A 25,402-nucleotide genomic window follows, 5' to 3' on the forward strand; every position below is an offset into this window, starting at 1 on the left:
AGGGCTTCTTTCAATTTGAGAGCCACGCTGTCTTGACTTCTGTCCAGGATGATAGTTTCCATTTAAGCAAGGCATGCATTCACAAGTTTTGCAATGAAGCGGGAGATTAGAACCAGTGCCCTTCTCAAGTGATCATTCATGCTCCCTGAGACGCTCATTCCCCCACAACAGCTGTTCTGCAATAACACATTACCGATAGTCTCCTCGATTTGTCTACACTTTCTGCACCAGTTCGGGAGGTGCAGCAGTTCTGCACTAGCCTCCTGGCGAGTCCGCTTCTTGTGCAAGTAGTGCAAGGTGCTTGGCACGATCTGTAGCATGCGGCTCTGCGGCCATGCTTGTTTTAGAGCGGCGTTGAGACCATGGTTGAGACAGCCACATACCCGTGCTAGACGTGACATTTGAGTTGTGCCCTCAGCAAACAGCTGAAATGACAGTGTGTGTATGCGCACATGTGTGCGTGTCTGTGTATGTGCGTAAGCGACTGGCTGGCATGGTGCACTGCGTATGGGTTCTCATCTTTCTGTCCAGCATGGCACGTTGCTTTACACCATTTCTCTTTTGTGTGCAAATGATTATTGCAAGCAGCACGATGGAGCATTTCCATAAGAGGCAAATGGTGAGATGTTTTCTAATACGTGGGTGATTGCAACGTTTGTGATGATTCGCTGTGACATCAGTAGCTCCGCTTACAGCAGCGACTGGCCTCGAGGCCGCCGTCAGCCCACTCCTTCGCCTGCCAATTAGTCTCTGATAGTCACTCCGCCGTCACCCTCCACCGACAGTGAACGCGAGTTGTTGAATTCAGATATAGTCCAAGTCATCAGGCAACTCTTTTACATATTCTGTAATTGGCGGACAACCGAAGTCACTTTTCGGATAGAACGGCGACAGCCTGAATCACGCGTATAAGCTGTCTTGAGCGGAACTCTAAAAACCTCTTGAATTCAAACGTCTGTTGCCTCTTTGAGGTACCCGTTGACTCGGTGACGGTCGACCGGCCTGCGCCACTTTGCACAACGCAATAGAAAGGGCGGTGTCAAATTCTTCATTTTTAAAACTAACAAATTTCATAGCTGCTGCAATGAGATGTGCCACTTCGAACAAATGCACAGCGTTCAATACAACTAACACAATCCCACGCATGTGTCAAACCACGCGACAAACACCAACACACGGGCGCAGTAGATGAGCTTTTCTGCACTTTTGCTCTCGATTTGGCCGCTGCACCGAGAACACTAGTGTCAGGCTACACTCGCGCCACAAGAACTGGTGCTGCACTAGCGTGGCACTTTTGTGCACTAGTGCAGAAAGTGCAGCCAAATAGAGGAGACCTTAATAAACTGCAGAATTTAATGCATTATGCAGTACAGTACAAACACTTTAACAGGAGACACGTCAAGAAGGCAGCAGCAAATACCCCTCAAAGGATGCCCTCCAGCCAATACCTAGCAGGCTGATAAGGGTTGACATCACTGCAAGTGACAGGAGGATGTCAAGATGCGCATGCGTTGGAAGGATTGTGCCACAGTGTCTGTTTCAATAAAGCACAATTGGAAGTCCAGCGTCCGTCCGTGTGTACCACCGTTTTCTGTGTTGCGTCCTTGTGTTTTCATTGGCATGCCGTTTTTTCAAGTTTAACATGCACTGACTGGCCCAAAAGCTAATGCTATTGCAGCCTGTTAGCAATTTCCTGATTTTTTTTTTCTAAATTTCACTCTGAATTCTTTTTTGCGGTAATGACCCCCCCCCTCCTGAAGAAATTTTATGGCTGTACCAGTGGTTTGTTGCTTCCAAATCCTTGGCATCAGCGAAGCACCATGCCCACATGTGCTAGGGAGTGTGATGGTGCAACTTACCATCACCTGTACATGACAGACACCCTTTCAGATCCACAGTCACTTGACACTCACCTGCTGCTTTTCTCCCCTTCACAGCCCCACATGGGCTTCCCTACATCTTTGGTATCAACTGAAATTTCATTGCCACCAGTACCAACGTTTCTATGCACAGCTTGGTATATTTTTCGACTGCACCAGAGAGTTCCCGCGGGACTTTAATTATCTGGCTGACGCTGTGAACGACATTGCTATGTTTGTCGTCAGCTTCTCCCAGCGTCTGTTCACATGTGCATTAAAAGTGAAGAGTATGAGTCAGCTTGGCTCAAAGCGAAAAACAGTATTTACTCAGTCTTCAAACAAAACATAACCTGCTGACTTTGATCTGGACGTGACGACTCTTGTAGGAACCTGCAAAGAAAGAAAATTCCTCTGTGTGCTTGGGGAACAGAACACATGGCGACGCTCCACGGCAATGGTATAAAACTTTATTCTGAGGTCAGTTAAAGAATTGACTGACAAAACATTATTCTTTTGTTTGGTATCACTTCCAAAGCCTAACATGCTCAAAGCAAATGTGTAATGCTTGCTTGTGTTAGCTTGGAGAGAGCACATTAATATGTACAAGGCCTGCGCAGCATGTTCAGCATTGAAGCTCAGAGTAAACTCTGTTCAAGCCCATATTGGGCTCGGCTGAGGTATTTGGCTCAGCCTAAAAACTAAGATCCGCACTACGCTGGTCACATTTTGCAGGTGGAACTTGAGGTCACAGCCAACGTCGCTAACCTTCAATCATGCCGATAAGGCCTATTCAAAAAGTTTATGGCACTGTCCAAGACCTCAGTCGCTGCAAGCTTTTGGTGCAAACCATTGCAACAACGCCACAAAGCACAACTGTCACGGCTAGTGCAAGGATATTTGCTGCCAAATTTCACCCACCACTGCAGTCACCCATCACAAAAACCCACACAGCGAATCCCCAGCTGAGGTGCTGCGAGTAACCCACAACTGCCACATCTGTATGTTCTGTGTGCAGTCGATCCTGGATATATGGAATTATTGGCTATATCAAATACACCTACTCCCCTTGAAAGTCCTGTGTGAAAGTACAGGAAGGATGAGCTGTATATTGAACAACAGTTTTTTCAGCCTTTCGATATATCGAACTGCGTGCCGCACCCCTGCATGTGGCGCTTGCAGCGGCGCTCTTTGAGCATTTTCCCTGCGTGCAGACGGGTCGGCTGTGTGAACTTGAGCATCTGCTGGGAGTGCCAGCAGCTTGGAAACCCATGAAGAGGGGTGAAGCCAACCTAATTAACTAGCAGCAGTCCTAGCAAAGTGTCCTTCACTGCCAAAGGCACTGCAAAAGCCAACTGGACTCCATTTTTAATGTGCGAATATTCTATTTATAGTGTACTGGTAACTAGATTACAGACATACTATGAGAGGCAGTGGATAGCTCCAAAGCATTGTCTGCAGTCGCTTCAATGCAAAACAGGTTAGGCTTAGCAATGCCTAACGAACGGTGCATTGCCAGGACACCGGTGGGCAGCATATCATTGCAAGAAGCCCATCACAAGCATGGGTGCAATGCATTCTTGCTCTATGTTACAGACAAGCTTATCTACTGCCATATTTTATATATCGAATTATCGATACATCAATATATCATGGCTAGACTGTGTAGTGCTTAGCTCTACACTTTGTACCCGGCTGTGTTCTTTCCCAAGTGAGCTTCACCTGTCTTGCTCTCTCTTGTAAACAGTTAGCACTGAACTCTGCCTCAGCATGTTCGGATGTGCGGCTGATACTTGAGATCATACCCTTAGTGCTTAGGCTTACACTGGTCCATTATTCAGCAGAGCTCAACGGTGCGGCATGTGAAAATAAAAGCTCTTGTGTACAAATGCTACTGTACTCCATTAGTCAGTATTTGGTTCGAGATGCAAAGCGACTATTCATATCTGATTGCATTTGAAAAATGTGACATTTGCATGCCCCTTCCTTCAACTTCCACTCCTCGATCCATCTTGAATGTGGTCCCACATTGACAATATATGCAACCATGGAAAACAAAAAAGCAGCTGCTCCACATTTGGCAGCTGCGCCAACGCAAGTCACATACGGCACCCTCCCACACTCTCTCCATTTGCTAGCATGTGTGCCTCCTCCACAGGCAGGAGGGAGAAGTGGCAACACACCACGCGACAGGGGCGAAAAAAACTTTGTGGTCTCTTTCTTTACAAATACTACGATGTACACCACCACTCCCCAAAAATGGCACCAGGTGAAACGCTCTATTCCGGGGCGAGTGGCCGCTGAAAATGCAGAGGTGCTACCTGTTGACACATAGCGAAGACACATTTTCTGTGCTAGCACTAGATGCTTTGCTAGCGAAAAAGCTGCCCTGCCTGCTGCTGAAGCCTGGTAGTGGCCTGGTGAAGAACGAAAACCAGTTTCGTGGCAGCTGCAGTCAAGTGGAAAGGCAGAAACTGTGTTGCACTTGAAACGCTCTATTCCGGGGCGAGTGGCCGCTGAAAATGCAGAGGTGCTACCTGTTGACACATAGCGAAGACACATTTTCTGTGCTAGCACTAGATGCTTTGCTAGCGAAAAAGCTGCCCTGCCTGCTGCTGAAGCCTGGTAGTGGCCTGGTGAAGAACGAAAACCAGTTTCGTGGCAGCTGCAGTCAAGTGGAAAGGCAGAAACTGTGTTGCATCAGGTGCACCTTACACTGTCTGTAAAACCACCATGGGATAACCTATGCAAAGGGTACATGCATACTGTGCTAGCGCACTTATGCCGCATGTAGTTTGATGGAGCAAATCAGGGGTTCTTTTTTTTCATTAAGTATGATTTTGCCCCTTGGATGGTACATGGAACATTTTCAAAAATGTGATGCCAAGCAATGGTGGAACAGCCAATTTACAATGTAAAAAAAATTGGCGGTGGTTCAGCTCTGGTTAAATCTGGAGTGACTATACAGCTACAGCTGGCCGAGTGGAACTTGCTCAGTTGAATTGCGAAGTCAGTCTTTCGCCGCTCCGTTTCGCTAGCCGTTCCTTCTTCACCTTCGTCCCACTTGACACGGTGCATGCACAGAGCTGTGGCAGCTCGGTTTCGCCGGCGCACCGCGCCGCCGGCAGTAGCAGCTGCTCTGCACCACGTGGCTGGTCAAGTGACCAACCACGTGATTAGCCACGGTGCCGCACCGCCTGCAGCTGCTCCGCACCACGTGACCAACCACATGGCAGCGTGGCAGCGCCGCCACCGCCACGCTGAAGGCTCAATACGCTACCGTAATGTAGCTATCACTACAAAACAGGTGCAGTTGGTTGCATGGTTTCCTTGACTACACACTTGCCCTTTCCTATGTCCTCTGAGCGCATACGTACTCATTTGACTTTTCCTTTCCAGTTTTATTTCACTTCAATGCTCACCCACAGTTTTTTTTATGGCTCCTGTGGTGCAATGCCTCGAGAGATAAGCTGGCATGTGGATGAGCCACTTCCAGCAGGTGAATGAGGTGGCGCAATGCCAGCGCCTTCACTGTAACCTACTGGGTGGGCTCCCAGACGTTTGTTGAAGCCAAGACAAGGTAGCACACAGCAGTAGGGCATAATTTGAGAGCTGGACCATATATGCTCATGATAAGCGACCACTGGTCTCAAGTGGGGGCTGCTATTAGTGGGCTTGTCTTATCACCAGCATTACTGTGATGTTTGCAGGTTTTCTGATGGCATGTCCTAGACCTCTCCGATACTTAGCTACGGCACTGGCCAAGAGGGTTGACAGGAGTGGCTGGACATGTCGCCTGCGGCACCACATGGAGGCTGTAAAGCAGGAGAGCTCACCGCTGGCAGGGCGACAACTCTGTGGTGTTCTGCAGGTCCACGGAGGTGTTGCCATGCTCCCGGTAGAACTGCCTGCACACAGAGGAGCACGCTTGGTTGACTCCAGGGGAACTGGCCAGCCACCACAGCGGGCACTTCTTCCCAACGACACACTGTACTAGTCCCCTGGTATTGTAGGTAAAGCGGTTGATGCTACAGCCCAAAAACATGCCCACGTGCAGCTGTGCTAACATTGCAGCATGAGATGGAACAGTAGCAGTGGGGAAGGTTAACACAGAACACATACTTAACATCAGCTCTTAAGGTTTTTTTTTCCCACTGCAAGTGTACCTGCAGGCTCCTACTATTGCCCTAATTCTTTATCTTAGATACCCCCTCTAGAGGAATCTCTCAAACAAACCTTCCATTGACCTTTTGCCTGGTTTTGGCTCTCTTTTTCACGACTCATCCTTGATGTTTCATGCTGGCTTTTTACTTTAGGTGGTTCATCTCATTTTACTTTGATGTGCACACACACGCGTACCAAAGGATTGCCCTTATTTTCTTTTCAGACCTCTTTAGCACTTCCTTCCCCTTTTGGAACGCTTTTAAATGTCTCTTCCAAGACGACCGGTTGGTGGTCATCCTTTCTAGCTTTAACATAGCTGCTTCTCCTCTCCGCACTTTGGTGCAAAATGACGAAAGGTTGGTGTGGTGCAAGAGAGGCCTCTGTCATGCAGTGGAGAGTGTCCTGGCAAAAAGAGGTCCAATGGGTGCAGATCACCATCATCAGCAGCAGCTGGACTGTGCCCACTGCAAGACAAAGGCCTCTCCCATATCTCTTAAATTAGCCCTGTCCTGTGCCAGCTGTGGCCACCCCATCCCCGGCAGGCTTCTTAATCTTATCTGCCCACCTAACTTTGCTACGCCTGCCTTCTCTCGGAATCCAGTCAGTTACCCTTGACAACCATCAAATGCAGCCAAATGTTATTCCACCAGAATGGCAAAGGAGGGGCTCCTGCTCACATGCGGGCGACGTCCTCCGGGTAGAGGATGGAGCGCACGGGGCTGGTGGCTGTCACCGTGCGGTAGAAGCTGGGCTCCTCCAGCGGTGGGAACGCACGGTACACGTCCAGCCAAAGGGGCTGCTCAGAGGGCTGCATGCCACCTGCTTTCACCAAGCCCTCCACCCTGCAGCACATGCATTCCGTCCCCTTACTGTTATGGGCACCGTCGGCTCACATCCTTGTGTACGAGCAGGACAGAAACACGGCTTGCTAACATGTGCCTGCAGCCAGACCCTCAAATTTTGTCGTTCCATTTGCAGACTCATCCATTGCACATCATTTGCAACACGACATTTTTGCCCAAGCCTAATTTCCTTCTTCAGGCTTCTTCCACACTTGCAGATTTTGCTCTTCATGCCATACCTCACAGTTATTAACTCTCGACAGTTCAGCTAGTTGTACATTGCCTGAACCACAACAGTGGCTTAGTGGTACGAGTATCCGCCTTGTGTGCAGGAGGTGTGGGGTTTGATCCCCAGTGCCACCTGGTACCCACCAATTTCCAATAGGCAAAAGCTTTCCCTTAACCTGGTGCTCCACTTCCCTGGGCTGACATGTTCAGGAAAAAATGGGTCTTTGATTCCCCTCTTGCAAAGACAGGAAACACCTCACGCCATGGCACTCTTTGGCTGCAGATGCTGTTGTGTCATTAAAATCTGTCATTATTCTACACTACCCACGTTCTGTCTGTGGCGTTTCAGACTTTTACGCTCTGGTATTTCCTGATGAGATACCTTGTTTCATGAAAGAACTTGTCTGCACCCTGCACTACCCTTATTTCTAATGCACAGTCAGTAATCACACTGTTAAGATCATCCTTCCCTACCTATTCATTTTGCTCTGCCGCTGCTCCTACATGCCTGCAGTGGACACACTGCCCGCAAAATGTTACGTTACCTCAACATGTAGCAATGAAAATAATCTAGTGTGCCGAAAGCAATAGCGTTTCGAAGAAAGGTACTTTAGTTCCCTGGCATGTGGCATGAAGCAAAACAATTAACTGCTCTATTTATGAACAAATATCTATTTATTTTTTATTTATAAAATACTGCAGGCCATAAACGCCCAAGCAGGAGTGGGGTACAATATAGCAGACCAGCGTTACACAATGCTAATTGAAGGGTTGTGCACAAGTGATGAAAGATGAAAAACAGAAACTAAGTTCCGACAAATGATGAACTCAGATTAATGCCCTTAAACAACACTGTAAATCGAAAATTTCGCACTGACGATGGAGCTTGCCTGGCACCTTGCACATGCATTTCCCAAAGCCATAATTTACAAGAAATCTGTATTAAATCAGGTTTCTTCTTATGCATAATATAAACGGAACAGCCTCCCAAATGTAAAAGTTACAATAGTTGACAATAGCTTTCCAGCAGCTCTTAAAACACATTTGTGGAGACTAACTGCTGTACCATGCACCATAAGCTGTATTTACTGTCTACCTTCTTTTTATGCAGCATTACAGACAGCTATGCATGTTACCAGTTAATGCATACGCTAAACTTCTCATGGGTTGTAAACCACTTCCCATGTGTTTGCAGCTGCACTGCTGTTGGGTCTGTTTGACTGCGTTTACATTTGTTCACAGTGATTTTGCTATTTAAACTTTTCGTTTGCCCTCGTGCATAGATGCCCAACTGGGCTATCGTGCGTACTGAAATAAATAAATAGGTGATCGGTCAAAATTCCACTCAATCGCTAAAAGCATATTTTTGAATTCAAACCTGAAATCTGAACTGCACTTTCATTCGGCACATATCGTAGCGTGCACGACTGCTCACTGCACCACTAGCACTTTTCTTCAAATTAGTAGAGCCATCGGTTTGCCTGGCATAAGGGGAACACCTCTTGAAAGCATGCTGGCTTTCCTGGCTGGAAGCTGCATTTCAATCCCGTTAAAAGATGGTGAAAACTAGCTATTTCTGAACAGGCCCTACAGGAACCACGCTGCGACCATGGAAACGCCCTATATATATATGCAAAAATTTCAATATACAGCTATGTCTGACTTTACCTGAATCAAGAGCAAACCAAAGAGCAAAATTTATTCAATAAACGCACATTTTTAAAACGAAAACGGATGATTACACCAACTGACACGCGCAGAAAGTACTGCTGCATGTCGAATACAGCATATCGCGCAGACCACTCAACGTCGGCATGTCACAGGTCAAACTCGGCGGACGCTGCACAAACGAGCAGAGATGAACACAGGGCAAAGAAAACCGCTGCACCAGTCGATGCGCCGTGCTATGCTCACCTAGTGAAGATTGAGCCTAGCTTGTAGATGCGGCTGCCGGCCATGCTTGCTGGGTTTCGCTTCGCATTGGCTTGTTGGGCCTGAAACGTGGATTCAGCCACAACAATACCACTCTTATCACGGCAAGTCTTAAAAAAATGCTGTGAAAGTTTTCATAATAGCATAATTTATTGAAAAAGTGACATGTAATGTATATGAGAACGTATATGGCTTTCCGCCACTGGGTTATAATTTTTTAGTAAGACTGTTTGACCCCATTTCCTGAAGTCGCGCTTTATTCGCGGGTTGATGTTGTTGTTGTTAGCCTATCAAAAGATGGCACATACCCACACTGGGGGATCGGCCAAGAATCGGGTGGCTATTCACCTGAACGCAGTTAACAAAAAGGAAAAGCACGTGGGAGCGCAACACCGGTGAATTTTTCGTCATGAACAGAAAACGGATGAGTGTTTTGATTTTAAAATTTTAAGAATAATAATAAAGAGTTTCTGGCAATTAGTTCTAAGCCACACCAATGGAGGAAGGTAAACTTTACCGAACGCACCTGATATTTTTCTGAATAAAAAGGCTTATTCACAGAGCGAGAAATTTGGCCCTGCATACATAAAAAAATTAACATAACAAAAAACAAAGGACAACGTACACAAGTGCTTTTGAACGTCACTCTGTGTCGCCTCCTTATGTACACGTATGACTTTCATGCTTTTTCACGGTCGCATGTATGTTTTTTTAATCACATTTAGTGATCATTTTGTATTTAACTGCCCTTTGTACACACAATGAACACCATGGTCGTGATGCATGCGCCGAAAATGCTTCGAATTATATTGGTTATGGCGCGTTTGCAAAAGCTCTCGCTGGCAACACCGGGCGCCCAATGGCGGCGTCCTCAGCTCCGCATTATGGCGCCGTGTGTTGAGTAGCAGATCGCGGACAAGCACTGCGACGGGACGATGGCCACGGTGGAGTACGACCTGGACACGTCGGGGGGTCTGATGCCCGTAAGTACAAACTGTGGGGGTTCCGTGGCAAGCCCTTACCCGAAGCCGCATTCTTTGCGCGCAGCAAATCCAGGCGCTGATCGCTCCCCCCTCGAGCGAAGACGAGCGCCGCAAGCCGCCCGCGCGCTGCCACCGGGCCGGGGGCCGCGCCGTCAACCACGACTGCTGCGACAGCTGCAAGGAGGGCGGCGACCTCATCTGCTGCGACCGTTGCCCGGCTACCTTCCACCTTCAGTGCCAGTGAGCGACCTTTGCGTCTGGCGAATGGGCGGTGAAGCGCCGCAGTTTACCTCTGAGTAGATCAGTTTCCTCGCTTGGGGCTTCCGCCCTGCAATGTGCATCTCGCTCACGCCGCGGTTCAGTGTTACCCGCCGCTAAGGTAGCCTCGCTTCTCTGAAGCTGCGCTCTCGGGCGGTGCGAGCACCGTCGCAGATAGTTGGCGCGCCAAATTCGTGGTCGTTGCCGCGGTGTACCTGGATAAGTAGAACGTTCATTTGGGCGAGTTGGTATGGATGCATCTTTAGTAAAACAACACCTGGTGTTTATAAAGGAAAAATCACATAGACAAAGTACATGACATGTCACACTAAAAGCGATAAAACAAGAGGCAGAGATGCATACGACGCTCAAATGCCACCAAGAAAGGCTATCTCGTTGTCACAAAGAATGACTGACGGTTTGCTGACACAACTGGCCTCTTGACTGATATAAAAGGCTTCCATTAATTCCCGCGTGGTCTGTTCACTGTGCGTATAAAGCACCTTCGTGCTACGCCAGATGGCCGTGCATGTTTTCTTTTTCATTACCTCACACTTTTTGCAGTGACTGACCAAGTAAGAAAGATCCTTGTCATTTTCCAGATTATTTTTGTGCTCCTGTAACCTTTTATTTAGGCATCGTCCTGTCTGCCCAATGTACTGGGCTCCGCAGGAGAGTGGAATTTTGTACACAACTCCTTTGCGACAAGCGACAAGCTTGTTCCTGTGCTCGGTGCCACAACCTTTCCTTTTTCTCGACCGTTCCTTCTCCCTTGGTGGCATTTGAGCGTAGTATGCATCTCTGCCTCTTGTTTTATCGCTTTTAGTGTGACATGTCATGTACTTTGTCTATGTGATTTTTTCTTTATAAACACCAGGTGTTGCCTAATAAACTTTAGTTGAGAGTCAGCGCCCGTCCTGTGTCCTCCTTCATCTTGTCCTACGTTGTTCGCGCTGTTTTACTAAAGGTGTACCTGGAAGCGATTATCGCACGTTCACGTCAACAGCCCTTTGTGCAACTCCCTGTGCAGATGAACTTTGCAACAGCATTGTTATGCGCCATTGTTATGTAACTACGCTGGCTGTTCAGTGTCGCGGTTTGGCGGCCACTGCATTAGATAATGGATGGGAAAGCCCCCGATGGATGTCGACTAAGCAGGATGACCATGATAAGTAAGCGAACGGGGTACAAAGCTGATGCAGATTATAAAGGGCAGACTCCTGGCATGGGTGGAGCGCGAAGGGGTGCTAGCAGAGCTACAAAATGGGTTCTGGAAACGAAGGAGATTGGAGGACAATCTGTTTTCACTGACGCATTGTGTCGAGATTGCTGAAAAGGAACACAGGCCCCCATGGCTAGCATTTCTGGATATTAGGGGAGCCTACGGACAGCGTTGTTCAAGAGGATTTGTGTGGCATACTGGGCATATTGGATGTGGAAGATGGAGCAATTAATCCTTTAAAAGATATCTGTAAAAGCACAAAGTGCTTATACAATGGGAAAAAAAATGTATTAGAGCCTATAGAGATACAGCGGGGGCTTAGGTAAGGATGTCCTCTGTCTCCTTTGTTGTTCATGTTGTACCTGCAAGGGTTAGAGACCAAACTAGACAGGGGCGGGCTGGTCTTCAACCTTTCTTTTTTCAAGCAAGGGGAATGGATTAAACAGTTATTACCGGGACTAATATGCGCGGATGATATAGTGCTAATGGCTGACAACAAGGAAGATTTGCAGAAGTTGATAGACATTTGTGGTACAGAGGGAGATTAGGTTTCAAGTTTAGTAAGGAAAAAATCTGCAGTCATGATATTTAATGATGAGGGCGGTGAGTATAGAATACAGGAATTAATGCTAGGAGTAGTGGATGAGCACAAGTATCTTGGGATGTGGATAAATAACGGTGCTGAGTATCTGACAAAGCATGAAAAATATGTAATGAATAAAGCTAGTAGGAATGCAGCTATCATGAAAAATAGGGCACTGTGGAATTACAATAGGTATGAAGTGGTAAGAGGGGTCTGGAAAGGGGTGATGGTTCCTAGCCGAGCTTTCGGTAATGCGGTCCTGTGCATGAGACCAGATGTTCAAGCAAGGTTAGAAATTAAACAACGTGGCGTAGGGAGGCTAGCTTTGGGAGCACATGGCAATACACCAAATCAGGGGGTACAGGGTGATATGGGAAGGGCGTTGTTTGAGAGCAGAGAAGCTAGCAGTAAAATAGCATTTGAGGAGCGATTGAGAAAAATTGGGGAACAGCAGTGGGCTCGGAAAGTTTTCAGATACCTGTACATAAGGAATGTTGACACAGAATGGAGAAAGCGAACTAGAAAATTGACAAGCAAATACCTGGCCAGCAGTAGAGGGGCAAATCAGCAATCATTGGTTAAGAAAAAGGTTAAAGAAACAGAGAGAGCTCTGTGGAAAACTGGGATGCTTACGAAATCGGCACTGGGAATACACAGAACGTTTAAGCGGGAAATTTCGAGAAAAAAAAAATAAAAATTATGATAATTGTAGGGGAAGCCCTGTTTTCTTAGGCCAGGACTGGAGTTTTTTGGTCTAGGACGTATCAATTCGGATACCACGAGATAGACACGTTATGTGGCGCATGTGGAGAGGAGGAGGAAATGGCTGAACCCTTGATACTTTTCTGTAAAGGGCTCTACCCTACAGTGAAAAACAGCGGGGCTGATTTATTCAAAGCATTGGGGTTTAAGGACAGTAAAGGAAAAATAGATTTTAAGCAGGTAGAAATAACCAAGCAAAGGTTGTATGATTGGTGTCTTAAAGGGACACTGAGGAGAAATTGAAGTTGGCTTGTATCGATAGAATACCAGCTCGTGATCACAAAAACGCCGCTCTTACTGAAAACAAAGCTCTTGTAAGGTAGAAAATAGCAAGAACCAAAATACAGGTATCGCCACCACAGGCCAATCTCGCAAGTACAAGCGTGGTGACGCCATAGGACAAGAGACGCCACCTTGGAGGAATTTTCCATCCTACATGGTGTCGCGAATCTCTGAGGCTGACAAAGGTAGGTTGCGCAGACCAATATTGAAGTAAGTTTTGTTTTAAAACCAATAGTGCACTTTTATCACACAAGGAAGGCAGGCAAGATACAACCTGAATGTTAGAAGCAAGGAAAACCGATGCTAGGCGGCGCCAAAGGCGGCCAGGAGAGTTTCGATTTGCTGTGGCGCTTCGCGTCTATGAGCTTTGCGTGCCCCGTGGTTTTGTTTTTGACGCGCCTCGATTTACATGCGCCGAACAGCAGAGGAACTCCAAGTGCCGCTTCAAGTGCTAGTTAACCTTTGAAGGAGCCTGTTAAGGCTTGTCAGATGATCGCCACGGTCGATGAAAAGCTATGATGGCACGATGGTCGGTGATCGTACAAGGCACCACTTGTGTATTCGCACGCTCGCCCGGCAAAACATTCCCGGCTGTGCCAGTCAACTTCAAACTACTTAACGGAAATCGTTTATTAGGGACTGGAGACAAGGTACAGGGCAGTTCAGAAAAATTTCTGATGGCCTAGCTCTGTTAGGCCAGGATATACCTAGCGAAAGTGCGGAGATTTCTGAATCAGAAAAGTGCATTCACCAGACGCGCCTTTATTGACGGCTGTAACTTGAGCCGTCGTGGCGGAGCGGTAGCGTTTCCGCCTCAAACGCCGAAGGCCCTGGTTTGATTCCGGACCTCGGCACCGGACTTCTTTTCTTTTATTCAGTAAGTGGGCGGGGGGTTTCAGTGGCTCCCATGGATGCCGCCGCTGAATACGTTGGTTAGCGGTTAAGCGCAGGCTCTGTTAAGGCGCGTTTATGCTGCGGCAAGGCGCGCACGCTGCACGGCGAAGTTACGTCGGTCAAAGCGAGACCCTCTATGCTCCAACTGCGCTTGACCGCCGACGCGTTCGGCGGCTTCGGCGCACTCTGACCGCACTGAAGGGGAGATTGGAGCATGTATCTATTTTGCGCCGAGTGTGCCAACCGCCGCCGGCCCGGCCAGTCTGATTTGGCTCCGCGGCGAGGTGCGCGTTATATTCAATAGCTGAGGCAGTTGGGCGGAGCTGTTCTTTTCGAGCTCGGCTATTTTAATCCATTCACAGTACATATCTGAAGGTACACGCAAGTTGGCGAGAGAGCCAGATCCAGTGGACCCGTTGGATCTAGCGGAAGCCGTTGAAGCGTCGTGCGTCGGCTTTGGTTTCAAGCCGCCGACTTTAAACGCGACCGCCCTTGAGCACCCATTTGTTTTTTGTGGCAAAAAATAAATAAATAACTTGGCCCTTGCAACCGTGGGAGATCTCAACGCCGCCTGCTGTGCCGTGCAACCGCGCCGTTCAAGGAGTCACAATCCGTTGGCTCTAAAGCCCCAGCCAGCCTCCGATGGGCGCAAGGCGCCGACCTTGTCCTGGAATCTTGCGACTCCCCGCACTGGGGTTATGATATTTAGTTTGCAACGGCTGCTCTCTGAGGAAGGGGGAAACCACCCGCCGGCGCCTAACCTAACCGTGCTCCCTCAAAAGCATCGCACGCTTTGTAAGGCTGAGGTCGCTGAAATGCAGGCCAGAGTTTTTGCGCGAACTACGTCGTCGGGTTCGGGAACGGGATCCATCGTAAAGCTGGCAAGACGCCGGTGCAAGCGTAAACGAAGCGACGGTGGCGACCCCCGATAGATGCCTTCAACGTGCGGCGGCGGTAGCTTTCATTTCGGCAGCTGCTAGACCGCACCGCTAGCCGCCAGAAATCATGGAGTCTCCGTTTACGTCACGTTTCACGTCACTCCGTTCTGTGTCGTCATAAGAGTTCTCCGTGTCGTCATAAGAGTTCTCGAGTTTGAATCTGAGCGGCGGGAAATAAATTTTTTAACTTCGAATCCAAATTTCTTTGAAAGAAATGCATCTTTCGCTCCCGGACAAGCGTCAACAAAGCCGTGAAATGCCGAACTATCAGATATTGCTAACAAAAAAATTTTGATGGGGTTCTTCTCAGTGTCCCTTTAAATCAAGACAGGAGTGAAATTTCACAAGTAATGGCTAGGTGGCGTGAGAAGCTTTCCAGTTGCCAGATTTATCTTAATCCTGGTGTTAGCAAATGGCAGTGAGGCATGTGGCGCAGATGTAGGTGCACCACCTAACCTCGAGCTTTCCTGTCTGGTTGTGCTGTGCGACTGAGAAGGAATGCTTGAATGGGACAAGGAACATTTGGCCTCTGTGACACTGTTTGTCACTGAGTTATATGTAGTCATTGGTATGTTGAAGAACAAGGGTGGCTTTTAGCAAGCTGTAATTGTCTTCTTTCTTTCCTGTCTTGTGGGGAGCGTAAAACCTTCAGACAAAAACTTAACTGTCCATTTGAGCCTGCTGCACATATTCTTTCGTTATCTTTAAAATATCTTGTGATTAATGAATACGCTCTACAACACCTTGAAACAATTGATTACAGAGGGCTTAAAACAGCGTAGTGAATACCTTTCGTTCTGTTTCTTTCCAGAATTTTTGTGAACCAGGTATACCATGAATAACCAGCTTATTGTGACATGACCTGTCTTCTAGGTAGTCTAGGCGAAAATTAAGAGCATCTTGCTGTAATATCAAGGGCTTAGCAATTGCAGTCACAGAGGCTGGGCTGTCCTCAAACTAATCTTAAATCTGTATTCAAGTGTTTGGAGGCAGTGGAATACATCTGTCAACTTGGTCTCAGTCATTTGTCGATTGGACCTAATTTTCTGAGCATTCAATGTGATATCTGCTGGCCCCTTACTGAATTTAATATCTTTTCATTTAGATCACTTCGCAGCTTGAGTTGTGTTTTCTGTCTTTGGAATGATGCGCAGAAAACATAGACAGCCACGTGGATTGTGCCGGTAAATAGTTGATAGCCGAATTTTTTTTCTCTCATGCTGTTTCGGTTTCAGTTCCAATGACATACAAGACAGGTTCGGGTTACGTGAGGCATGTGAGGTGTGGTCGCTGCTTTCTTCTTTTTAATTTGCACGAGCTCTTAAGAAAGCCTGCTCAAGAGTTGGAATGACAAAAAGTGAACATGCAGCAATTATACCACGATTTTTACACGTCTCACATTACCTGAATGCATCTTCTACGTCGCTGTCACCATTTGGCTTTTGAAAACCAAAAATTTTATAAGTTATTCAGCTGCCATAGGTGAATTACATGCCATGACTCGTGTATTTCGTTGCCAGCGCATCACTCCAAAGAAGGAAGTCTGCATTCAAAAATTTGGCGTATCTACTTCTTTAAGTTGCCCATATTTAGGGTCTGATTCACATTGTGATACCAAGTCTGCATGGCTATACTTGTGGCTGATTTGTTTAAATGCTGCCAGGTTGCATTCGTAACAACGCAGCATCAATACAATTGCAAGGAGTGCACGGGCATGGGACAAGTAGCCAACAACAGTAGACAGGCTCTCGGAGGCAGCCTATGTTCAAGATACAATGTTATATGGTGCAGTAGAACCCCTGTTTGGTAAAGTAGCCCAGACCAGCAGAAATCTTTGCTATATCAGTGTCGTTACGATAGCAGTTGTTGGTGACGGCTTGACTCTAAGGAAGCGTGTGGTACTATCACTACCAGCTAAACATATAATATTGACTCAGAAACGAAACTCATTGGAATACCTTACATCCTGCTCTTATCATCCCATTATGTGCCACTGATATATTTTAAGTCTTGTAATTTTGTTATCACATTATCATCTAAGCCTTTTGGAAGTGCTACAGCATTTGCACTAGTATAAAGCGGCCACAAATATAACGTGTGGGAGGGGTGGGGAGCTTGATTCAGTATGACAATGAGCATGAGCATGCTGTCATCTTCCGTGGCCTTCCTATCATGTAGTAGACAACGGTTAAGAAGTGCGCTTGAAACAGTTGAGCGTGGCACAGCCATTAAGCAGCCTCCACTTCCTTTTTTCTCTTACCTACTCCTTATTGCATTTTTGCAGTCTTACCTTTCACAGCAGCCCGTGTCGCCTTCTTTCGACATTCATAGCCTGCTTTGTATTTTGTTGTTTAACCGTGTGCGCCGTGCGCTTTGCCTCACAACCCCAAGGACATTGAAAAGTTGGCTTCACCTCGCAGCTCGCAAATCTGGCGGTTGAGCCATTTAAAAAAAAACGTTTTATCGGCTGGAGTTCATATCGATTTGCCGCAGACTGTTTGTTGGCTCTGCAATTACACAGTGGCCTCTTTGTGGCTGTGAGGTGTCCTAGACTGTGCATATCCTGCGGTGTCTTCATTCATAACCATAAATTGTCGCTCTTTACTGTAACCATTTTTTTTGTGTTAAAGATGTGGTTACTATAAACAAAAATATATCTACGGTCATCTACGAAAGGGAAAATGGGATTGCAGTCTCGCTTTACTCTATCAGAGTTTACTCAGCAGTGTTCTACTGTACTAACAAATACATACTGTCACGGAATCAAAAAGAAAAAAAAACTGGCAGGAAAAAAAAGAACATAGGGCTGAAAAAACAACTAATATACAACTAAATTAGATGATCTTTGAAATATTTCAAATTCTATTTATTCAATTATTTCCAATGCTGCTAGCCCCAGCATGGCGGCCCCAGCAGGGTGGTATTGACATTAGTAATTACAAGATAAATCTCAAACAGCAAATAAAAAACAACATTAAATAGGATGCTGTGCATGAAATAATAAACACATGAGTGAAGGGAGAGTGAGTTATGAAAAAACTTTATCATACGAAACAGTCTTCACAGATGTGAGTTCAATAAACTTCTGAAATTTCTCCACACTCGCGGTCAAGCCCATTCCACTCACTTATCAGGCGAGGAAAGATTAAGCGTTTATAAACATTATTCTTGCCTTGGAATAGAAGCAAAGTAAAAGTATTTCTGTCCCCATAACATAACTAGACATAACCAAATGAAAATGTGACATTCACGAGTTTTGCCATTAGTGGTGGTTCGACAGCGCAACAGCACACTCGACCAAGTAAGAGACGAGACACACAAACCAGCTCTGAACTTACAACTGATTTTTTATTGGGAAGAAGCATGTCATATATACAGTCACGAAAAAAAAAAAAAACAGCGCACATGCGCAATGTCAAGAACAACACCTAGTGATAGTAAAGGGTAAAAACCGCTTTAAAAGCACGTGTGCATCTGCTGGACCGCTACCCACTATGTAGCATATTGATTTCTAGAGGCGATAATGAAACAGATGGCGTACTCACGCATCCTTCACTTTTTCTGATAATATGAAATGCCTCCGCTACTTCTCGAGTGCGCTGGTCAGGATGAGCGAACAGGACATCAGTGTCATCAAAAAACGGCGTGCATTTGCACGCGAAAAAATGTTTAGCTAGGTTAGTTTCTTTCTTCGTTACAAAAGTGATCCACACCTGTTGAAGTTTCTGACTTTGCCTGCCATCTACGCAGTGCTATGCACATTGTTGTTCCGCCACATCAGTGAAAATATTCTCATGTCTGCTCCCTCACGACCTTCAGCGCTGCACGCACATCTTTGTTTGCCACGATGCTTTGCATCAACCCTTATAGCCACCATATGATGGTCTGTTCCAGGTGTTGCAGCGTGCTCCTAAGCACTTATTTCCCCTCATTAACGGTCGAGAAGATACGGTCTCCATCACCAACATCATCAGCCTGACTACACCCACTGCACACGTGCCTCTCCCATGTCTCTCCAATTAACCCTGTCCTTTGCCAGCTGCGCCCACCCTATGCCTGCAAACTTATTAATCTCATCTGCTCACCTAACCTTCTGCCGCCCCCCGCTATGCTTGCCTTCTCTTGGAATCCATTCCATTACGGTCTCCGTAGACCGCCTGAAATCTGCCCACTTTGACTCCGAAGTCATCGCCAACTGTGCACAGCTCCATCCCCTCCCGACCGTGCCAGTCCTTCTCGCCAACACCATCTGCTCTTCGCCATTCATCCCTCACTCATGGCTTCATCGGTCAAGGGGGTGCTGTGTCCATTGTGGTCCAGCCGCAGAAGAGGATGACACGCCCCAGCATGCCTGCCAAGCACGAGCAGTGTTTGATTTCGTGGCTGCTCAACCAAATGCCAGCGGCGTGTTGTCCTGCTCTGGTCTGGCTGAGTGGGTCCTATCAGATATATTTGTGAAGACCCGGCAACGACTCGTTCTGGGGTTCTTCTCTACAGATTTCACAAATTCCATATCCACCCACCCGTCACTCCACCACCAACCCACCTACCTCCACCCTCCACAAGGCCTCCATCCACTAGAAGCCTGCGCAGCACTGGAATGAAAAGCGACGGTGAAATCGAATTCAAAGATGCAGTCAGAAAGCCAGCTTCTCTCCAGAAGCACCAGCCACCTCCTGTGCATTTGATTTCCATTGCGTCTTCAGCAGCAAAGCAAGCCACACAAAAGCCATCGTAAGCTTTTGATCAGCTAGGTTGGCTTCACTGCATAACAATGGATGCACCAAGCACTGGCTTCTTTGCATGACAGTGGTGTTGCATTAAAGGTAGGCACGCCAGGCTGAAGGCTATCCACAGCAACATCCACGTGTCATATGTATTTACATGTTCACATGGCTAGCGGTGCCAGCTGGTTTAAGGCTGGGCTGCCAACCAGGTTCTGCACTCAAATAATGGTCACGGGTGCATTAAGGCCCAAACACCAGGCAGCGTTTTTTCAGCATCATGTCAAGTGTCTCAGCTACCGGCATCAAGAAATTCCAGCACTTGGAGCAAGGCAACACAGGGAGGCGCAGACATCGCGTGATTCCAGACGGCATTGGCGCTTGAAATACTTAACAGGTGGGGATTGATGGGGACAACGAACAACTTTCTTTGTACCCACGCCATTTCCACTTTCTGTCACAGTATGAGTAAGGAGGCCAAAGAATTTTATAAGGCGCTTGATGACTTTAAGCGCGAACTTCGAGCGGACCTCAGGACATTGAAGGACAGCGTGAAATTCTGCAGTGACACATGCGATGGTGTCAATGATATTAAGAAAGAACTGAAAGAACTGCGAAAAGAATTTCAAGAGTTAGTGAAAAGAAATGACCAACTTACAGCCGAGAACCGCAGATTGAGTGATAGAGTTGAAGAGCTAGAGCAGCAACAGAGATCTAATGACCTGGAAATCAAGGCTGTTCCAGCAGAGGGAGATGCAACTGATGTCGTTAAGAAAATTGGCACCTTCTTGGGCGAACCAATCACAGACACTGATATCGATGTCTGCCATCGTGTCCCTGTGCACAATTCAGAAGAGAAAAACATTGTGGTGCATTTTGTCCAGCGCACCAAGCGAAATGCAGTCCTGCAAAAGAGCAAAAACCAAGGATCACCACCAAGGACCTTGACTATGGAGGACAATCTTGTCCGGTATATGTGAATGAACATTTGACCATTCTGAACAAAAGGCTTCTGGGAGCTGCAATTGCCAAAAAAAAATCTGCAGGATGGAAGTTCGTGTGGTGCGCGGGAGGAAAAATTCTTGCACGGAAAGACGAGGGCGCCGATGTCATCAGGATTGCTAGAACATCTGACCTCGAAAAAATAAACTAAAATTGGTGCCGCATCTGCTGGATGCAATTCAGAGCAAATATGGCGGGAAAGATTATTTGCCAGTATTACGACTGTCAAGCTTTTAACCAAAACTTCAGTTCGAACAAGAGACAGTTTTCGGCTATGCATATAAACATGCGAAGCATGAAGAACAAAGTGTACGCTCTTGAAATGCTTCTCCAGTCACTAAGCATTAAATTCTCATCAATAGTGTTAACAGAAACCTGGCTAACACAGGCAGACACGGTACCGCACCTTCCTGGTTACAAGTGTGTGAGCCTTAGTAGTGAAATAAAAAGAGGCGGCGACATAGCAATCTTTATGAAAGAAGAAATACGGTATGAAGTGCTGAGCGACATGACCAGATGCGATCAAGATATTGAAAGTCTGTTCTTGAAATTCTCGAACCTCACTGTTGGCGCGATCTACAGACTGCCCGCAGGCAAAACAGCAAAATTTATTGAATTCATCGACAACGCGCTGTACTCTTTGAAGAATGCAACCAAATCATTTATGATTTTCGGTGACGTCAATATCGACACGATATCAGACCGTGCATATGCAAGAGACTTTCGTGACATCCTGAATTTCCACGCCTGTGCTAACCTGATAACGCAGCCAACAAGGGTCACAGCAGATACTGCCACGTGTCTTGATGTATGCATCACGAGCTTGTATGATACAGATGTTAAGGCCGGTGTTCTGTCATATGACATCAGTGATCATTTACCGGTCTTTTGCTTGGGTTTTCCTTTTGGCAAAAAAAGCGCTTCTCCACCGGAGAAAATTTTGTATCGAGCAATAACTGACGAAGCTTTGATGCGGTTTCACAACCTTATAGAACAAGAGAACTGGGATGACGTGTTCAAGCAACGTAGTGTTACACTGGCGTACCAGGTGTTTTTGAATATATTTAAGCACTGCTATCATGTGGCCTTTCCGCTCAGAGAAAGTGGTAAGAAACCCAAACGGATTCGGAAGCCATGGGTTACGTGTGAGCTCTATACCAGAATAAAAGAAAAAAACAGGAAATTTCAAGAGTTCATCAAGAAACGAGACCCATGTTTATTGAGGGAATTTAAACAAATAAGAAACAAACTAAATTCTGATCTCAAGATATCCAAGGATAATTATTTCCAAAATAAATTCCAGGATATTCAAAATGACAGCAGAAAGACATGGGATATGTTGAATAACATATTAGCAAGAAACAAACCTGGTTGCAGTGTCAAGGAAATCTGCGTTGACGATGTGGTGCTAAGTGGGAATGATCTAGCAGACACAATGAACCGGCACTTTATCAAAACAGGTATTTATTCAGGAAAGTATGACAGTGCAGACGACCACATACGTGTAAACTGATTGCTAGACTCCATTATGCTCACCCCTGCAACACCTCATGAAATTGAAGAAATAATATGAAATTTAAAAAATCATGTTGCCTGCGGTGATGACGAGTTAAAAGCCTTGCCTATTAAGCATGTCTCGCACTTGATAAGCCCTATATTATCGCATATAATAAACCAGATCCTTCTTAGCGGAGAATTCCCAGATGAATTAAAGATTGCAAAAGTTACACCTATCTATAAAGGCGGTAGTAAGACCAATTTAGGTAATTATAGACCAATTTCAGTTCTAACAGTTTTTTCGAAGATATTTGAAAACGTCATCAACCACAGGTTAAGAGATTTTTTCAAGAAACATCGCGTGATAACAGAATCCCAATACGGATTTCAAGCAAACAAATCAGCAGAGCAAGCGCTAATTGACATCAAGGATAAGATAATTGAAAATATAGAAACAAAATTGCTTACTCGTGGTCTATTTCTTGATCTAAGCAAAGCCTTTGATACTGTTCAACATAATATTCTGCTAGGAAAACTAGAAATGTATGGCATTAGAGGAGTGGCGCTAGAACTGATTCGCAGCTATCTGGAGAAACGTTATCAATATGTGTGCGTCCATAACTGGTCCTCAAACAAACTAAGTGCAACATGGCGTTCCGCAGGGCTCCATTTTGGAACCCCTCCTTTTCCTTATGTATATAAATATTACAGTAATACCTGTATCCCCACAAATAATAATGTATGCAGACGATACTAATGTTTTTTCACCGGAGAGAATGCTCAGGATCTGCAGAACTCTGCTAATGATTATTTAAAACAGTTATCAAAATGGCTTCAAAGTAACCGCTTGAGTCTAAATATAAATAAAACTAAGTTCTTAATATTTAAACCAATAAATAAACCAGACTGCAACTCAGTCAGCATTAGATTTGAAGGACGCTCGCTGGAGCAAGTTACTGAACAAAAATTTCTGGGTGTCTGGTTCAGCCACGACCTCTCATGGAATACCCATGTTAATCATCTTAAATTAACCCTGTCTCGCACCATTGGATGTGTATATAGAGTACAACATCTGATACCCAGACGCTTAAAACAAACCTTATACTATTCCCTGTTATACTCCAAAATGAGCTATGGCATATTAATTTGGGGTACGACAACAAGTACTAACTACTACAAACTTAACCTATTACAAAAACGAATGTTACGCATACTGGAAAATTACAAAGGTCATAAGCAGTCTTTGAGAACACAACCACTATTTATCAAATATAATATGTTAAAGGCTGACCAAGTGTACCTCTTCAAACTATTTCAGTGGATTCATAGACACAAGCTACATAGTTACCCAGTATATAGTTCCAGTTCTTACAACATTCGTAACCCAAAACGGAAAATGCCACAAGTTAGAACTAACTACGGAAAGCAAACATTGGGTTTTCAAATAACTAATGCGTTGAACAGCAAAGATTTACAGTTGAACTTTGATACAGGTCTCCAGGCTTTAAAAAAATACTGCAGGAAGCTTCTTGTGAACAGTGATATTAAATTTTCATTAACGTAAATTATTGCAAAAGTTTGTACATGCGTTCTCGTATTCTCTCTTGCCATGTCCCTGTCATTACCCGCAATTCTCTGTACTGTCTAAAAGACTGCCATAGTGTCTCGGCTGCCCAATCAATATCATGGTTGCGCGTTATTGTGCGGTGACTGTTGGTTTGAAACCAATTTGTTGTGCTTTATGTTCCTGTTGCAGACATGTTGCTATTTACCATTGAATTATTGCATTGTTTTATACTTATTATTGTATTGCTAACAAAAGTGTTTGTGATGACATGCTATTCTCGCAAAGACTAGTCCCTTACAATTGCAACATCGACTGCCTGTCCGAACATTATTACCTTTTTTGTTCACATTGTGTAAGGGGGCCGAGGCCTTTGTCAGGTGCGTGGACGCCTTTAGCCTCGACCCCCTCTTAGACTGTGTCTAAGGAAACAATAAAGAAAGAAAGAAATAATTAGCCATGCATAGGCAGCGGTTCGTAGATTACTTTGCGGTGCTATACCTGCCATAGGTACGGTCCACTTCTGTGAAGGCAGGAGTGCTGCTTCTGTCCCTACGTCATTGTCCCTCTTGCCTCCGCAATAGACAGGAGATAATCGTCCGAGCATCCAAGATCTCTCCACACGCCCGCCTGGAGATGCCAATTCATATGCCCTCATGTGTTTGGTTGCCCTTTCCTGCGTGTAATGCTGAAGAAACGCTGCCTTGTGTGTGAGCCTTTAGGAGAAGTGCTACTTGCAGGGTTGCAGGGTGCCATTTGATAATTCAATGTTTCACTGAACAAGAGTTTGATAATCGCGAATAATAGTGGTATACCTTTACGGCGAATTTTCAGGGGAATGGTTTCACTTTTCGATCTGTCCAGGGCCGACTGTATGTAGGGGGAAAACCTACTTTCGGCTGCATGAAGCAGTGCATTTGGTACCTTATTCTGCTACACACAGGAACATTTGCTTGCATCGACTGGCTGTTGACGCATCTGTAGTTGAAGCATCAGTCTGCGCACCTAGTGAGCCTAGCTTGTGCGGTCACATCACCCCTCTTGTCTTGCAGTGATCCTCCACTAAGTGAGGAGACTCTCCCGTCGGGTGAGTGGATCTGCCACCGGTGCACTGTGCTGGCTGCCAGTGGCAGCTCGGTTGGAGACGAGCAAAGTGAAACCAGCAGCAGCACGGGCAGCAGCAGCAGCACAGGCAGCAGCAGCACAGGCAGCAATTCCCTGCACATGCTTGTGGCAGCCGCATCCATGCTCAACGCACAGCAGTTCGAGCTCCCCAACGAGATGGGGTGCCACATTGCCCTACCTGGCAGCAGCAAGCGTCCGCGGCCGACCCGTGGCCGGCGGCATGACCTTGAGCCTCCGGTGCCACTGCCGCTGCGTGTTTGTTTTGTCTGCCACAAGTGAGTTGGCCTGTGTTTTCAGTGCCCACTGCAGTCAGGCAGAAGTGTGAAAAGCAGGGAGGTGTACAAAGTGTGCCTTCAGCCAAGGGGCATTGCTGGAGAGAGTTTCAGCATCTGCCTTGGAAGTATATCTTGCCTTTCTTCTTATTTTGCCCTTTAGCTATGTGTACATGCTGCTTGACCAGTAAAACATGTAACCCTCCAATGCCCAGGAATTGAAAACATCGGATAAAAGTTATCAACTCTAGGGATTTCTTCACTGATGGCTCCT

At 46.2% G+C, this 25,402-nt stretch overlaps 2 protein-coding genes across 9 annotated transcripts in view; one reads left to right on the forward strand and one right to left on the reverse strand.

Annotated features, from left to right (window-relative positions):
- Window positions 1-2,163: 2,163 nt before the first annotated feature.
- On the reverse strand, window positions 2,164-9,612 carry mRpS23 (mitochondrial ribosomal protein S23). Its single transcript, XM_077655690.1, has 5 exons — window positions 9,549-9,612; window positions 9,005-9,084; window positions 6,698-6,862; window positions 5,693-5,764; window positions 2,164-2,249 (listed from the first exon to the last, which is right to left on the reverse strand). The coding sequence occupies exons 1-5, from the start codon at window positions 9,603-9,605 to the stop codon at window positions 2,183-2,185; spliced, it is 441 nt and encodes a 146-aa protein (XP_077511816.1). The 5' UTR covers window positions 9,606-9,612; the 3' UTR covers window positions 2,164-2,182.
- Window positions 9,613-9,663: 51 nt separating this feature from the next.
- Window positions 9,664-25,402, forward strand: part of LOC144122137 (PHD finger protein 12) — a 148,732-nt gene continuing 132,993 nt past the window's right edge. For 3 of the 8 annotated variants that reach the window (XM_077655695.1, XM_077655692.1, XM_077655697.1), the window contains exons 1-3: window positions 9,665-10,005; window positions 10,070-10,245; window positions 24,784-25,131. In XM_077655695.1, the coding sequence (XP_077511821.1) occupies window positions 9,958-10,005; window positions 10,070-10,245; window positions 24,784-25,131 (572 nt within the window). In that variant the 5' untranslated portion in view covers window positions 9,665-9,957. Of the gene's footprint in view, window positions 10,006-10,069; window positions 10,246-24,783; window positions 25,132-25,402 lie in introns of all 8 variants that reach the window. The other 5 variants (XM_077655696.1, XM_077655698.1, XM_077655693.1 and 2 more) reach the window with 4 other exon arrangements.

This window comes from Amblyomma americanum, chromosome 2 (assembly GCF_052857255.1).
Source record: "Amblyomma americanum isolate KBUSLIRL-KWMA chromosome 2, ASM5285725v1, whole genome shotgun sequence".
Taxonomy (NCBI): Eukaryota; Metazoa; Arthropoda; class Arachnida; order Ixodida; family Ixodidae; genus Amblyomma; species Amblyomma americanum.